The sequence below is a fragment of the Hydra viridissima genome, unplaced genomic scaffold, assembly GCF_058129835.1.
Source record: "Hydra viridissima isolate aposymbiotic clone 2 unplaced genomic scaffold, HvirCarnegie_v1 scaffold_1, whole genome shotgun sequence".
In the NCBI taxonomy this organism is placed as follows: domain Eukaryota; kingdom Metazoa; phylum Cnidaria; class Hydrozoa; order Anthoathecata; family Hydridae; genus Hydra; species Hydra viridissima.
This window is the reverse complement of record NW_028324300.1, coordinates 34,788,572-34,805,238: the sequence shown is the minus strand read 5'-3', so window position 1 is coordinate 34,805,238 and position 16,667 is coordinate 34,788,572. Positions and strand designations below refer to the sequence as shown.

Genomic DNA, 16,667 nt, shown 5'->3' with positions numbered 1-16,667 from the left:
AATTAAAATCTTTATCACATTTGCAATAAAAACATCGTTGTGTGGCTTTACAACCAAGACCCTATCCCTGTAGCTGATTACTGGTCAATCAAATGAATTGCTCTAAAATCATTCGATAGAGAAAAGCTACTACTTCCGGGACGAGTAATCACCTTGAAATATCTCACACTGATCATGCAACCAAAGTTATGAAAAATGAGACTGCAAGGAAAAGAAAAAGTGTTTTTGAAACTGATGAACTTGCATCGGCAGTCAAGGAAGCGGAAGAATATGAAAGACAACGAGATGTGTACATCAGTACACAGGACACTTCACAGCAAGAAAAGAAAATTGATGGCTGAAATTTCATCAATAAAGCCTATTTCTTCCTTTATGAACATGAAGCTACCCTAATTCGATCGCTGCCAGCTAGAGTTTGATCGAGACGTGATGGAAATGCTCATCTGCGTCAACTTACCATTCAGCTTTGTGGAGAATGAAGGTTTCCGAAAAATGGGCTTCGAAGTTTCTGCCAAAATTCACAATCAAGAGCGCAACAACTTTTTTCCAAGAACAAACTTTTTCCAAGAATAACTTTTTCCAAGAACAAACTTCCTCTTCTCTACAATGATGTAAACAAAGCTGTAGATTCCAGGTTGGAAACTAATCTTGCAGAATGCGAAGATGTAGTATTCAAAATAGACATGAGGACCAATAGCAACAATGATTTATACATCTCGATAACGTTACACTACATCGACAAAAATTTCAATCAGAAAAATGTTGTTATGGGTTGTGCTCCTTTCAAGGGAAGGACAGCGAAAGGTTGTTTTCTGCAAGTTATCAAATTGTCAGTGATCGCAGAAGTCATCCAAGATCCAGAAAATGTTGACATGATTGTCTACTTTCAACAGAATTTGAAGAAAATTTTACTAAAGAAAATCTGACTGGAAACTGATGAAGAAAAATATTTGCGCCAACAGAAATAACTTTTTCTTTGTATTTCTTATCACAAAAATATACTTTTATCATTAGTTGCGTATATTGCAAAATTGTCTTACGCCAGACTTTTTTTAATTACGCTCTCTTTTGGAATTTTCACTTCAAGTTTCATGTCTAACATCTTGTAATTACCACCTTTCATAAATCGCAATTTTTTCGTAGTGCAGGTGTCTAGTACTAGTTAATCTCAAACCGTTGACATTTGGTATTATCTATATATAAAGTCATTTAATAAATATGTAATCTTTAGAATAACTGATGTAAAGATTTTTATCTTTATAAAAAGCATCATGGCCTTGAAGATAATTGACTGCGAAAATGTTTTACTTAAGTTTGGAAAACATTTTTGTTTTTGGACGAAAACCTGAAATTATTTCGATCGAACAGGTTGGTGCCTACTATTATTTAGATTTTCGTTTAATTAGCCAACTAAAAATAAGAGACCGGTAAACTCGGTTTTTAGTGGAAATTCGTTAGATAAAGAGAACTGAACAATTCCACGTTTCTCTATTTCAGCACATTACAGAAAATGTCATTTCGAAGAAAATTTCCTTAATGCTACTACAGAGAAACCTTGGAAGATGAATTGCCCATTTACGAACAAATCTATATTAGAAAGTGCTTCAATAATGAAAATGAATTTCGTAATTTTAATTGTACATTGCTACTGAAAAAAAAAAATTAATTTAAATATTAAATTAGTAATCTTTACAAGGTCATGTTACATGATCACAAAAATTAGTCTTTCTTGCAACGTTAATGTTCCGTTGATTATAACTTACAAAATAATTTTTTTAACAGCCGATTAAAAGGGCCAATTATGCTGATATATTTTTCTACTAAGTCTCATTTTTTCCCCACAGTATTCGTTTTAAAGAAAATGATAAGAGTTGAAAACTACGAATGTTACGCGATTAAATAGTTTTCTAAAGAGTTAAACTAAAAATTTCGGCGAGCGTGAAATTGTCTACATTTTAAAAATCTTTCAACGGTCACTTAGTTTCCTAAAAACCAGCCGGCCGTCCACCTTTTCTGTAATCGCATTCAGCAGAGATTTTTCCATCTTTAGTGCGAGCAATAGCCTGAACTACACCCATAATAGCGTTTAATTGACCTAAAAAAAAGGAGATAAAACAAGTTAAAAAACAAACTTTTTAACAGTTAACAAAAAACTGTCAGTAAAAAGCAACGAAGATAATCTAGCACTAATATCATTGCATTATCGAATTGAAAAATAAACGAAAATGTTTTCAGAAGTTTATCCTACTTTACAATGACAAAATCGAAAATTACATGCAGAGTAGTGGCACGGTACTTGGAGGTGATAACATATAAAACAGCAGTCTTATGGACAAATAACCTTAAAATATTTTTGTATATCGGTGAAATAATCGAAACTTATGTTTACCAGAGACATCGTAAGTGCTATTAGTAACATATTGATGGCTGAATGACTCAATTTTAGGGACCATTTGTCTAGGGAGAGTTGGCTCATATACCACAGTTGGTGGAAACAACTGGCAGTGTAAACGCGGTCGTGTAATAGCAACCTTTAAGTTATCTTGCAAAAACATCCAGTTTGCAATGCTCTGAAATATAAGAAACTTCTCTTGAAATTTTGAATTATCAACTCTTATTAACAAATTTGAAAAAAATTAACAATAAATTCAAATGCGATGTTCTAATTTAGTACTTTACAAAATTATATCTTACCATTGTGATAGCGGCAGGAATAAAAAATCCTCCGGCTGCTCCCCAGACAGCTTCTACGTTCTTTCCTTTAAGGAAAATCGAAGGCATTACTCTTGACATTGGTCTTTTTCCAGGAATTTTAGCATCAGATGTCAAATTGTAAATCTTCGGCCAGAATTCACTAAAGTCTGCAAGTTCGTTGTTATAAATAAAATCCAGTTCTCGAGATCGAAGTTTGGATCCAAAACTTAAAGAGAAAGTTCATTTCCTTTTATACTTTGCTAAAAAGCCAAATGTGTGTAGAGCATCCCGCCATCGGAAATTGCGTAAATGCGTAAATTCCGATGTGAGAAATAGTTTATAAAGGTGACTCCTATGTGATGCGATGGTGAGGAATAGTATCACGTCGGAGATGCGATGTAGTCCGAGGCCGATGGGGAGAATTTCACGCACTCCGATATATTTCGAGATTTACGCATTATCGTACGATATTTTCGCGTAATTTCACAATAAACCGTATTTAAAGTGTAAACTCGTAATATTGTGGTATTTCCGATGTATTTACCTATAATTACGAAGTTTTCGCAAAATTACAGCAAAATTTTGCAAGCCACCACAAACCATCGGAAAATATCGGAAAATAAAAAGATTAAATCACGTAGGAGTCACCTTTATAAACTATTTCTCACATCGGAATTTACGCATTTACGCAATTTCCAATGGCGGGATGCTCTAAATGTGTGTACATATTTAGAAATATATGTATATAACATAAAACATATATATATATAAATCTATAAAAATCTATATATAAATTTATATATAAATCTATATACATACATACATACATACATACATACATACATACATACATACATACATACATACATACATACATACATACATACATACATACATACATACATACATACATACATACATACATACATTACATACATACATACATACATACATACATACATACATACATACATACATACATACATACATACATACATACATACATACATACAGTGTTTTTACTTTTTAAAAAATTACAATTATTCATAAGCACAGCATACTGAAATAATTACAATTGTAATTTTTTATGTGAACTATAAAGTTAAATATATTCATTTAGAAAAATAAACATTTTCAGACGTACTAGGCATTAATTGATGAGGTAAGTGAGCAGGCACTGCCATCTTGATCAAGAATAGACATGTGAGAAGTTCCAGTTTTTTCAGTGGAAAAGAGTTGTGAGTATGGTTTGTAGTCTTCAACGTTATGAGAGAATCCGTCTATCTTCTTGTACATGTTTTTTGCAGTACTATCAGATAACATGTACTCCTCAACCTAATGAAAAATTTCTAAAAATTTACTTCCACTACAATCAAAAAAAATCTCCAGCATAAACATGTTTTTAAAAAGTGCATTTATTACTATTTCATGTAGTTACTAATTTTCTAATTAGAAAAATCAATGGGTACTTTACATATTTCATGAAGTTACTAATTTTCTAATTAGAAAAATCAATGGGTACTTTACATATTTCATGTAGTTACTAATTTTCTAATTAGAAAAATCAATGGGGTACTTTACATATTTCATGTAGTTACTAATTTTATAATTAGAAAAATCAATGGGGTACTTTACATATTTCAAATAAAACTTTACATATTGAATTTTACTTTTTTTTGAACCATTTTTTGTTTGTTTCATATTCATGAAAACATTAGAGAACTTCAAAATTTTTATTTGATGTTTATACAAATTTTAATAAGTTGACAATACTTTTTATTCTGGAACCAACATTTATTGAAGTTTTGTGAAAATTGAGAATAATGTATATGTAAGAATAACGTATAATGTATATATGTAAGAACTTGGTACCTGTTTGGTAATGTTATTGAAACGAGGATCACTTAAAAATGTTGAAGGTGCTGAGGCCAATTTCATAGACTCAATGTATTCATGAAAATATCGGTCTGGTGTTTCTGAAAACTTTTTTGCATTCCATTTTCCTTCAGCTAAAATTTTCAATGCAAGTGACATTAGTGCTCCACTGCTTGGTGCAGGAGTAGTCAAGACTGTGAACTCATTAATTTGGGTTTTTATAGGTTCTACCTCACGGACTTTATACGAAGCAAGATCTTCACGTGACATATAACCCCCTGCTGCACGAATATCTTCTACAATTTGACCAGCCATTTTTCCACTGAAATATAAAAAATTTAAAGTTTTTATTTTTGTAATTAGCTTTAATATTTGCTTAATAGAAAAAATTTTTAAGACACAAAGTATGCAGAGGCAATATAAATGCAACTGTTAATAATAAAATTTATTATAACAATTTATAATCATAAAAAGAAATCAAAAAGATTAAGAAGTAAAATATAAATAATTTATAAAAATGATTTTTATACAGGTAAAAAACATCTGCTCCTTCACTTGCAATTTGCTCATAGGTTCGTGCAAGTTTTGGTCGTGCAAGCTTATCGCCGAGCTGCAGAATCGTGCCATCAGGGGCAAACAATTCTCTAAAGCAAACAAAGACATTTTTAAAGCTCTTATAAATCATGCACTGCAACACCAGGGAAATAAAAATCATAGAAATACATCCAAATTTGACTAATCAAGACATCAGCAAGTTTGACTAGTTCTACAAGGGGACACAAGAATGTGATATATAAAACAGTTGCAAATGGAATAAATGTGAAAAGAACCAATAGCAGCTTTCATTCTGAAACAGAAAAAAGAAAGAGAATATGTAAAAATACAAATTCATTTTTTTAATTGTATGTAAATACAAGATATGCTGGAACTATTATATGATCACAGATAATGAAACATTCAATATTAATATTTCTAAAATAAATACTGCCTTTAACTATGAAAGAAACATTAGTATCATGAACAAATAACATAAATGTTTCTCACTTAATTGAATTTGAACAATACTTAAATAGACAAACAAGATTTAAGCCTCGTTAAATAATAATACCATAGTGAAAAGTCTAAAAAAATTAATGAAATACTAATTTGCAGAACTTAAAAAAAGTAAAAATAAATTTTAAATGAAAACACCAAATAAAAACACAAACAAGTAGGGGATCCCTCAAAATCTGTTTTTCTTGGTGCATCATATAAATGTTATATAATTTTTGAGATAAAAGAAGGTATACAGATGACTATCAAAAGTTCATGCATTAAAACAGGTGTAAATAATATGTTTTAGGAGAGAAGAACTTTTACATTTACTGCTAGTGAATATTCTCCTGAAAAATTAAAATGTTGATAAAAATAATTTCGGAAGTTATGAATTTTTTAAATTTTATTTCTTTATCTAAAACCATATAAGTATAAATTCCATATAATTATGAACATAAAATATATATACTTAAGTATGCAAAATATATGAAAAAAGTCTTTGTGAACATAACTTTCTAAAAAACATTTGATTGAGTTCAGCACAAGAATCCTCTCATCTTGTCCAAATAGTGATGCATTAATAGATAACAATCTTTTGAGAAATTAAACTCCTAGTAATTAGTGATATCTTAAAAACCAGCCGGTTTGCCTCCTTTTCTGTAATCACTTTCAGCATTGAGTTTGCCATTCGGTAGTCTAACAACAGCTTGTACAACTCCCATAATAGCGTTAAGTTGGCCTATAACATGTAAACATTTATTACTGAAAAATCTCTGCATATTTATAATACAGGCTTTTATAAAATCAGAATGGTTTGAAGACAACCACTAAGAAATGATTTCAGATACTTATTAGAAATAATTACTTTTTCAATAGAAAAACCACAAATTTATTTTCTAACTAATTTAATTCCAAATATTTTCTTTGGAATAAAAAATGATTTTTTTTAAAAAAAATATATTTGCTGTTAGCAAATATATTTTAAAAAAAAATCCTTTTTTTTTTCATTCTTATCTCTGATATGTCGGTTTGATGCAAAAAAAGAATTCAAGCAGCGGTTTATTTATGAATATTATATTATTATTTATGTTTATTATGAATGTAACACAAAAAATCAGAAATATTTAAGGAAATTTTTATTACTTTTTGAAATTTTTCATTTCTGGAACTGCCTGCAATTGCTGCAATACAGAATGGACAAATTTTCAGTCAAGCTAATTTTGGTTTGTCAGATTGGTAACCGTTTCATGCTAAATTATTCCATAGATATTCAACTGTATTAAGAACTGGAGATAAAAAGATTATTCAATGCTTTTGATAAATATTGCTTCACACTTTAAGGGTACTTTGGGTCATTATCATGGTGGAATACAAAATTGGATTCAAAATTCAATTGTTGGGTAATAGAAAAAAAATTTTCTTTTGGAGGTTGACTTTGTAGACATTTTTTGGTACATTTTTTTATTGATGAAAACTAGTTTTCTTCTTTTTTTCTTCTTCTAGTTTTTTTCTAGTTTTCTAGAGATTCTTACAACTATTGCCATTAAATGCTTTGGTTCAATTTTTGTTGCCAGGCTTTCCTCAAGCCATTTAGACTGAACTTTTTGAAGGAAATATTTTGAATTTGCATTCATTTGACCAAGCAACCTTATTCCAAAACAAATATGACTCATTTACATGATATGCAGTATAAATCAATAGTATAATACAATTTTTTTCCCACACAATTCAGCTATAATAACCACCTTCTTTTAAAGATGATTAATTTTCTTCATTTTACTAAACTTGCTTAAAATTGTCCATCAAGATTTTCATAAATCTTTGAAATAGAAATCTGTGATTTACTTAAATTTCTTGAATTATGGTGTTTTGTAGCCCAGCTATTAACTTTTAAAGGATCAGAACCCGCTGCATAAAAGCATTCGATAATAAAATCGACTGTTTATTGTGACTTGAAAACTATAATAGTAAATTTGTATTCATTTTTTGTGAATCACAATAACAGTTAATTTATCAACAATTTCACCAAACTTCTATTAATGTATTTGTTCAGGTTGTCAAATGAAAATAAAGCAAATTTGTTCAATTTTTTACAAAATCAAAAAAAAGAAAAAAAAAAAAAAGAAAATTAAAAATATTTTTATTGTTAAAAAGTATTTTCATTAAACTTCAATTTAAAAAAAATTTTCTTACGAGAAGCATTTAAAAAATTTTCTTACAAGAAGCATTTAATACTCAGACATGCAATTGTAATGGAATTATTAGATAACAGTCTTCAAAAGTGATCTAAGTGATTTCCCACCCTTCCCCAATAAAAATTACCCACAAAATTGCTACTTAAAACAAATAAGAGTTTAATAACACAAAACTTCAAGTTTATTTATTATCATTCTAAAATAATCTCAAAACATGAAATAAAAAGATCTTTGGAAATTTGTTTTTTACTTTTTAAAGTTAGATTTGCTCAAAACTAAATGAAAGGGCTTTTTAAAAAGTTATTCGGTATTCATAAACTCTTACCTGAAACATCATAAGTGCTATTTGTGACATAAGCATGAGAAAATGATTCTAAGCCTGGTATTATCTCAGATGGAAATGTTGGCTCATAAACAACTGTTGGTGGAAACAGTTGACAATGTACACGTGGTTTTGACACAGCAATTTTTATGTTATTGTGGAAAAATAACCAATTAGCAATAGTCTAGAAAATAAAAAAAGAGCATTATGATATGAAAATTAGACTAAGGGTAATACATCAGAGTTAAGCCTTTAAAATACAAACTAAGATATCAGTATTAACCAATTATCAAACTGATCATACTTGAATTAGACATGATGGTATGAAAAATCCTCCTGCAGCACCAAAGACTCCAACTGCAGAATAATGTTTATCAAGAAATATTATTGGACTTGATTTTGACATGGGTCTTTTACCAGGAATTTTTCTGTCAGAATTAAGGTTATAGACATCAGGCCAAAATTCACTAAAATCTGCCAGCTCATTATTGTAAATGAAGCCAAGTTTAGGTGACAAATATTTAGATCCAAAACTAAATTAATAATTAGTATTTTAAACTAAATTAATAAATTAATAATTTGAATTAATAATTGAACATTTTGCAATATTATATTTTATAATTGTTTATTTTATAATTTAACATTTTAAATGTAAGGTTTAAAAGTAAAAAAGATTGTCAAAATACAAAAAAAGAAGTTTTCATAAAGTTCACAAAGGGTAGGAAAGAGAAATTGATAAGAAAGAGAGAGAAAGAGATTGACATCGATAAATAACAGATAAAAACAGTATTTGAGGTCATTGCAAATACTTACTATGCATTTATGGAAGTTGTACCACCAACAGCATTACCAAATCTATCAATAATTGAAATATGAGAAGTGCCAGATTTTTTTGGATGCTTTTTCTTGTTAAAAGGACTGTAATAATCTACAGTATGTGAGACACCATCAATTCTTTTGAACATTCTATATGCTACATCATCACTCAGCATGTAGTCTGTATACTTTTTTAAAAATATATTAAAAACTTTTTAGTATTTATAAGAAAAGTTATACTATTTACTATCTTATACCCAAAAAATATTCATGTTTATATGACTTTTGAATATTTGTAACAATTATTTGAAATATATCAGCAAAATTAAGAATTAAATTGATATAAAAACATAGAGAATAGTAGAAATAATAAATAAAAAAATTTGATTACCTGATCAGTTTTAGTTTGTCCTGCAAAAGCTGGATCAGACAAAAAAGAATATGGGGCATATGCAAATTTCATTGCTTCAACTATTCGATGGTAAAGCAGTGCCTTGTTTTTATATTGATCATTTGCAGTCCAATTAAAGTGCTCCATAATCTTGAGAGCCAGAGAAATCAATGCTCCACTTCCTAATTAAAAATTATTTTTTTTAACCTTTAGCAAAGAACTTGTTTCTTCTTAATGAACTGTTTTTTGTATTTTCACAAGAGTTTGCAATAGCTCAGTCTGAATAGGCTTCCGATTTCAAATAAAATTACTTTTCACCCTATTTTTAATTAATTTGATTTTTTTAACATCTTAATCAAAATTAACAATAAATATACAACAATAAAATTAATATTTTAAATAAATTTTAACAAGTTTACTTCTCCCCAACTAAAAAAAAAAAAAAAAAAATGTTTTTTCCTTCATAAAAATTGACTTTTTTATTAAATTTAAAAATATTTTTTCTTAGTTTGATTTCAAACCACTACTTTTAAAATTAAAACCTTTTGATCTACATTAATCTAATCCAATTACATTAATTTACATACCTGGTTGCTCTAACAAATGTCCAATAAAAATCTGAAGCCTATTCATATTGAGCTATGGCAAACTTACATGAAAATTCAACAGACGATTCATATTAAAGACATGAATAAATTCAGAAAAATTCAAAATTGTGAAACTAATTGAATAAATTAAAAACTTGGTAAACCAGTTTCCCACCTGGAGGAGGAGTGGATAACATTATTAATCCTTTCAAGGTTGTGTTCAAAGGTTTTTTTACATGCAGCTGGTAATCTTCTAAATCTTTTTTTGTCATAGAACCACCAGCACTTTGAACATCTTTTGCTATCTGGTCTGCAATATCACCACTAAAAGAATCAGAAATGACTTGCTTTAGATAAATTTTCAACTTAAATAAATGCATGTAGACATAGTTAACTTACATTACAAGGAAAAATTTCATGGTAATTTATTACTTTGATAGATTAATTTTAATTTTTGCATTTCCACACTTTACAATTCTTTATGAAAACAAAAAGCCAAGCAGAAACAGAAGTATTCAATCAATAACATCTTACAATAAAACAATAGTACAATAATTTTCTCATATTACTAGCACTATTAAATTTCTGTTGTACTGAAAATTTATAAGTATAACCTTTATAGAATGGTTTCTGTGATTGAAATTTGGCTGGAATTTGAAATATTTAAATGAGTAAAAAAAAATTTTAGATTAGAACAGTAAACGCAAGTCAATAGCAATCTTTTAAAGGATTATCATAATATAATTATACTTGATAACAGGAGAAAAAAAAGGTTACAATTTAAAAAAAAAGAAGAGATTACAATTCAAATTTAAAATTGTATTATTAAAATTTTAAAAAAAGTGAAAAAAGACTCACTAGTAAAAAATATCTGAGCTGCCATTGTCAGCTATTCTTTGGAAAGTTGTGGCAAGTGTAGGTCTTTTGAGTATATCACCAAGTTTTAGCAGTTTGTTATTTCGTACGAACAAATTTCTAATTAATGACATTTTTGCCAATAACATAAAATAGCAATATAAAAATATTTAGTAATAAATAAATTTTTGAAAACATAATCATAAGAATAAAAATTTCTTTCTGTAAATAAGAAAAAATGAACATACAAATACAAAGAATTCATAAAGCATATGTAGAATGCATAAGCCATATAAACATTTTACCTTAATGCTGCATTGTGCAAAATGTAATCCTTTTTGGCTTGAATAGCATTATTTAAAGCTGTATGAATTGGAAAGCCTTTGTTTGCAAGATCAATGCAAGGCTTCCAAAGATCTTTCCATGGTAACTTTCCAAAATCTTCCCACACTTTATGTAATCCCTTTAGGACACCAGGAACTAAAATGGTGTCCCCTTGTGTTTTGTCTAAGTAAGTTAATCAAAACTTGCTGATGTGTTTTTTTAAATAAACTAATTTCACAAAGTCCAATTTTAATACCAGCTCTTGAAACTTTTGAGAGATTTGGGGTAATATTTTACAAAACAAAATTACAGCAAATAAAAATAAAAGGGCCTCAGTATTAAAATTGTTCTTTTGGATAAACGCAAACAAAAAATGCACTGACATACTTAGCCCTATACTTAATACCTTCAGTTCAAAAGATATTAAGCATACTAAGTGCAGCCAGTCTTACCGTAATCCTAAATTAGCCTCAATATAATCTTTTTTCTTTTTAATACCAGCAGCAAGAGCTGCATGAATATAAAATCCTTCACGAGCTAACTTAATGCAAGGCTGCCATAAATCTTTCCATGGTAATTTTCCAAAATCTTTGTGCACAGCTTCTAGACCTCTCAAAACTCCAGGCACTAAAATTGTCTCCCCTTGGGTTTTACCTAGATGCAATTAAAAACATGTTATGGTCAATTTGCCCAACCCATAATTTTGAAAAAAAAAAATATCTTTTTTAAACAGAATTAGTGCCTGAAGTTTATTCTGGTCCTGGAATTTAACAGAATGATGAAAGCTATGCAAAGCATGCAAACTAATCCAAAAGAAAATCAGCTAAATGTAACTTTTACTGGGGACTTTAACTGATACATATAATGAGGACCATGAACTAATTCTGTTTAAAAAAAGTGATCATTTAGCATGCAAACAAAAAAAGCTAATTTTCTTTTGGAAATTAGTATCACAAAAATTCAGATAAAAAGGTTCTTCCCCCATTTTTTATAAAACAGATCAGTAACATTACAATAAAAAAACTTGTATAAATATATAAAACTGAAATTTTTTTTATATTTATACAAATATCAGTTAAGTAATTTATAAACTTACTTCCTGAATCTGTATATCCTGCAACAAGAGATTCACGAAAGTCATATGCTTTGGCTTTTCCTTAAAAAAACACACACGTGTTAAACATTTATTACATGTTCAAAAGCATGCTCTATATAATAAGCAGAATATATATATATATATATATATATATATATATATATATATATATATATATATATATATATATATATATATATATGTGTGTGTGTGTGTGTGTGTCTTTATAATCTTACCAGTTTTTTTTTCATAATATACCATGAAGCCTCCTCCACCAAGGCCAGTAGAATGACTGTTAACTATTTCAACGCAGCAGTGAGTAGAAACAATAGCATCAGCAGCTGTTCCATTTTTCAATAGAATTTCTTTTCCAATTTTTGAGCAAATTTCATTATCTGCTGCAACAGCTGCATGTTCAAACTGAAGAGGTTCTTCTTGACTATCTGGTGGTGGACCAGCTGCATGCACTCGTTTCTGTGCATCTGAAGCAAAAAAGGCAATTAGCAACTAGTGCTATTGCATGTTATGAATATAATACAGCAAGCAGATGTATGAGAAGTGAATAAAACCACCTTTAATAAAATGATAACACATGCACACAGGAAAAACAAGTTAATTCAGATTGATAAATGCTTGGAATTCGGGTATAGAACAATAGTCTTTGTCAAAAAGTCACTGTGATTCTTTTTTTTTTTTTTTAATTCTACTTACTGAACATTTTGTGAGTTTTCTTCTTTATTTTCTTTTGCTTAATTGTTTGGTTTATATCACTTATAGTTTCAGAACGCTTATATAATGGACAAGGGCATGGAGGCATTGGACAATTCATTGGACACATAGGGTATGTCATTTGAGGTAACATATCAAAACAAGGTGGATTCATACATATTGGCATAGGTTGTGGGTGACAAGGTGGTGAGATACAAGGTCCAGGAAGGGGTACACAAGGTGGTAAACATATAGTAGGGGGTGGTGGTTTTGTTGGTCTTGGTGTTGATTTTGGTCTTAAACAAGGACAATCACATGGACATGGTGGAGGGCAAGGACAAGGACATTTTGGACAATAAACTTTAATAATTGTGGGAGGACATTTATTTCCTGTACAATTTCCGTACCAACTACCATTGTTAGGAGATTCAAATGGACCTGGTGGCAAAGCATCAGGTCTTGGAGTTTTATATGGACTTGGAGTAGTTGTAGGTGGGTGGGGTGACTCTTGTTCTGTATTTACTCTAGTCTCTGTATTAGCATGTGCATAAGTTTTTACTTTAGCTGCAGCATTTGCTCCACTACGAGCATTAGAAGAAGTTGCTATACGTGTATTGACTTTTGTATTTGTAAATGTCTGTGATTCAGTCTTAGTATCAGTTGCAGTGGCAGCTCCAGTTTGAGAATTTGCTTGTGTCCCAGCCTCAGACTGAGTACCAGCATTAGTTTGAGTATTATCTCTTTTCTTACCAGGTTCACTTTTATGTCTTTTCAAACCAAGTCGACTAAAAACAAAAACAAACAAAAAAATTATACAACTAAATCACATTTTTGTTACACTGCACTGTAAGGTATAATGAAACGTAAACTTTAGTTTATAATATTACAACGTAGTAGTTATGGGAAGAGCTATTGGGGCATTAGCCTGGCATTTTTAGGCAACTGTCTTAAATCAACCGAATATATATATATATATATATATATATATATATATATATATATATATATATATATATATATATATATATATATATATATATATATATATATAATGGTAGTAATTTTTATTAAATTATTTCACAAATAATTGCGTTAAAGTTACAGTTAAATTTTTAAGCGAAATGCATAATAATTTATATGCATAATAGTTTGTTCTAAGAGTTGATACTCAGATGAAAAAAACACCCCGTAAAAAAAATAAAAGCCCTTCTTTTTCTCTAACCCTTACGCTATCCCGCTAACCATACCCCACCCCAACCTTCGAACCTTTTTCTTAATCCTAAACCTCTACTTTGACTCTTTGAATAACGATGATATTTATTAACTAGATATCTAACTCGAACTTAGACATCTAGTTAACATATATCATTGGGGAATAATTTTTTTTCTTTCGGGAATTATTACGTGATCTAATTTAAGAGCAAAGAAATTTAAAAAATCTCAAACTGCCCTGATTGTCTTGCCTTCTGGCCAAAAGTGCGATAGGTATTTTTATTCTTTCTGAAAGTATGGAGATTCCATTCACAACATTCCACCTTTTTTTTTATAAAAATACTTGTTAAAAAATAAATTTTAATTAAAAAATTTTGGTGAAAGTTAACTTTTTGGCGAAATAAGAAAAAGGAGCAAGGAATTTCCCAAATCCTAAACAATTTGATTAGTTTAGAGTTTGTTTGAGAAATCTGTAAATGTAATGAATATAAAATGTGTAAAATATAAGGATATGGAATTCTTCTTCATTTAAATTAATGTTACGTTTGTTTTTTATCCTTGTTCCTCATACTGATTTTTAAATAATTTATTTTAAAAAAGTAGCTAATCACCATCAAAAGAAAAAATATATATATATATACGTAAAAAAAGTTCTCTGAAAATATACAGAGTATATACAAAGTAACGGGTTAAGGTATTAGACCGCTTAAAGATTTTATTTCGCTGAGCAAAAAGTAATAGCGTTACTAAGTTACGACTCAGAGATCACAGTAACCACAGTAACCACAGTAACCACAGTATCAATGTAATCAGTGGTAGGTTTGAGTTTTATTATCGCAATGAAGAACACCCTAAATAATCGTATCAATCAGTAAGAGTCTTAGATGGAATTTGCCCATTTAATTTATCCCTTCCACCCCAGAAAAATAAATCTCTCCCCACACAATGCTTTTATGGATCTGCTGCCTTCGTGTCTGAAACAAACCAACATGACAATGCACTATATAAAATTGGGTTGCCAAATGTGTATCTACCACACAGTACAACATTTAAAAAAAATCTTTTATGAATGCGCTGTGGAGAAATAAATGAGATGTTCAACTTTTTATAGATACAAACACATTATAAAGCGTTATTGGTCTTGTTTTGAGGTTTCATACCGCATCACCGTTCTATTTGTTACTTATCAACAATTTCAATGTCGACAAGTTTAGAATAAATAATAATTCGTGTTCTAAAGCATTTATTATTGATTAAACAATAACCGTCATTATGCCATCTTCCCTCTGTCAACCCAAAATTGAATAAATTTAAAAAGTACATTTTAAAAAAAGTTTTGCATTTACTATTTTTTCTTTTCTTTTCTTTTTTTTTTTTTTTTCAGTTAAAAAAAAGTTGAAAAAAATTGACGGCGCTTAATTATAACCCAAAAAAACTTGTGATTTTTATGTTTTTTATCATACAATTTTTTTTTATCTACAAATTCAAAAAGAAGAAGTTTAGATAAAATTTGTTCGCACTTTAAAAATCCATTAAAAAGATTTTTTTTTTTTTTTTTAATTTAGTTCGGCTCAATTTTTTGTAAAAACTGGATTGGTTTCTTATAAAAATTTACTGGATACATCAAAGATGCTAATGGATATAATCGCATATAGGATTCTTTTAAAGCTTTCAAACTGATTGAACTATTACTCTTACAATCGATTTTTTAGTAATATATAATTTTTTAATAATAATGTTGCCGTAAGAAATAACGATTAAAATGTTCGGAGCAGAGGTTTGGTAACCTGTTTTAATCTTCCTCAAGTTCTCTCCCTTTTTTTAGTTAAGTGTAAACTTTTTCATTTTAATTTACATATTACACATTGAGTTTAAACCAAAAGCACAAATGAAGATGATACCTTTTCCCAGCAGCTTCTTGAAGAGCTAAAAGTACTACAACCACTAAGAAGCAGTGACTCATGGTTCCCCATGAAGCCATTTTTTTTGCCTCTTTTACACACAAAAAAATAAACTTGTGTGTATTATAGAAATAAGATAAAAATCTTTTTTTAAAAAAACATTATCTTTTCATGATTTTTCGATAGTTTCACGCTCGATGCCTGCTCTTATATTTTGGGCATTGTTTTTCGTCAGGCTTTCGGTATGACAATTCTGTCTCAGATCACTGGTCACACATTTGATGGATGGTAGAAAAATCCCTTGTGGGGAACTATGCAAGCTTCACTTTGTAAGTGTAGTAGATTGCACCTCTTTGACAACAGATATCATTTGCTCTAACCAAAGTGCGCTCAGCACTTTTACTACTGTACTTTTACAAACAAATTCGCAAATAAATCAAATGAGACTGTTATTTTAAAAGATTTGATTCTTGAAAAACCCCCTTTTTTAAATCAAAAACACTATGATAAAAATCTACTGAAGCGTTAAATATTGCTACAAAAACGTTTAATTATATTTAAAAACGCATTCTTTTCTGTAAGCATCCCTAGGATTTAGACAGCGAATAAACCCCAGGAATTACACACCAAATTGTTTATACTTTAGAGTTTATGTG

The 16,667-nt window shown here is 29.2% G+C and overlaps 1 protein-coding gene across 4 annotated transcripts; it reads right to left on the bottom strand.

The window, feature by feature from the left end:
- Positions 1-1,603: 1,603 nt before the first annotated feature.
- Positions 1,604-16,246, bottom strand: LOC145191977 (glutathione hydrolase 1 proenzyme-like). Of its 4 annotated transcripts, none has more exons than XM_090084041.1 (17): positions 16,012-16,234; positions 13,649-13,683; positions 12,427-12,672; positions 12,191-12,250; positions 11,076-11,277; positions 10,774-10,890; positions 10,091-10,239; positions 9,329-9,510; positions 8,935-9,125; positions 8,426-8,654; positions 8,125-8,305; positions 5,100-6,343; positions 4,567-4,891; positions 3,839-4,029; positions 2,695-2,920; positions 2,390-2,570; positions 1,604-2,095 (listed from the first exon to the last, which is right to left on the bottom strand). In XM_090084041.1, exons 1-12 carry the CDS (start codon positions 16,089-16,091, stop codon positions 6,234-6,236), a joined length of 1,782 nt encoding a protein of 593 aa, XP_089940167.1. In that variant the 5' UTR covers positions 16,092-16,234; the 3' UTR covers positions 1,604-2,095; positions 2,390-2,570; positions 2,695-2,920; positions 3,839-4,029; positions 4,567-4,891; positions 5,100-6,233. The 4 variants fall into 4 exon arrangements, with proteins under 4 accessions (XP_089940167.1, XP_089940177.1, XP_089940162.1 ...); XM_090084029.1 differs by having other exon boundaries at positions 1,888-2,095; positions 12,902-13,683; XM_090084051.1 differs by lacking the exons at positions 8,125-8,305; positions 8,426-8,654; positions 8,935-9,125; ... (2 more) ...; positions 10,774-10,890; positions 11,076-11,277 and adding an exon at positions 11,547-11,748 and having other exon boundaries at positions 5,100-5,213; positions 16,012-16,246.
- Between the last annotated feature and the right edge of the window lie 421 nt (positions 16,247-16,667).

Bases quoted from the DNA above. Each gene is read 5' to 3' on its own strand.
- LOC145191977 (XM_090084029.1), bottom strand. From the start codon at position 16,091: ATGGCTTCATGGGGAACCATGAGTCACTGCTTCTTAGTGGTTGTAGTA. The intron at 13,684-16,011 runs GTATCATCTTCA...TTTTGTTTTTAG, and splicing joins CAAGAAGCTGCTGGGAAAAG to TCGACTTGGTTTGAAAAGAC. The intron at 10,240-10,773 runs GTGAGTCTTTTT...TGATTCTTTTAG, and splicing joins AGCTCAGATATTTTTTACTA to TGGTGATATTGCAGACCAGA.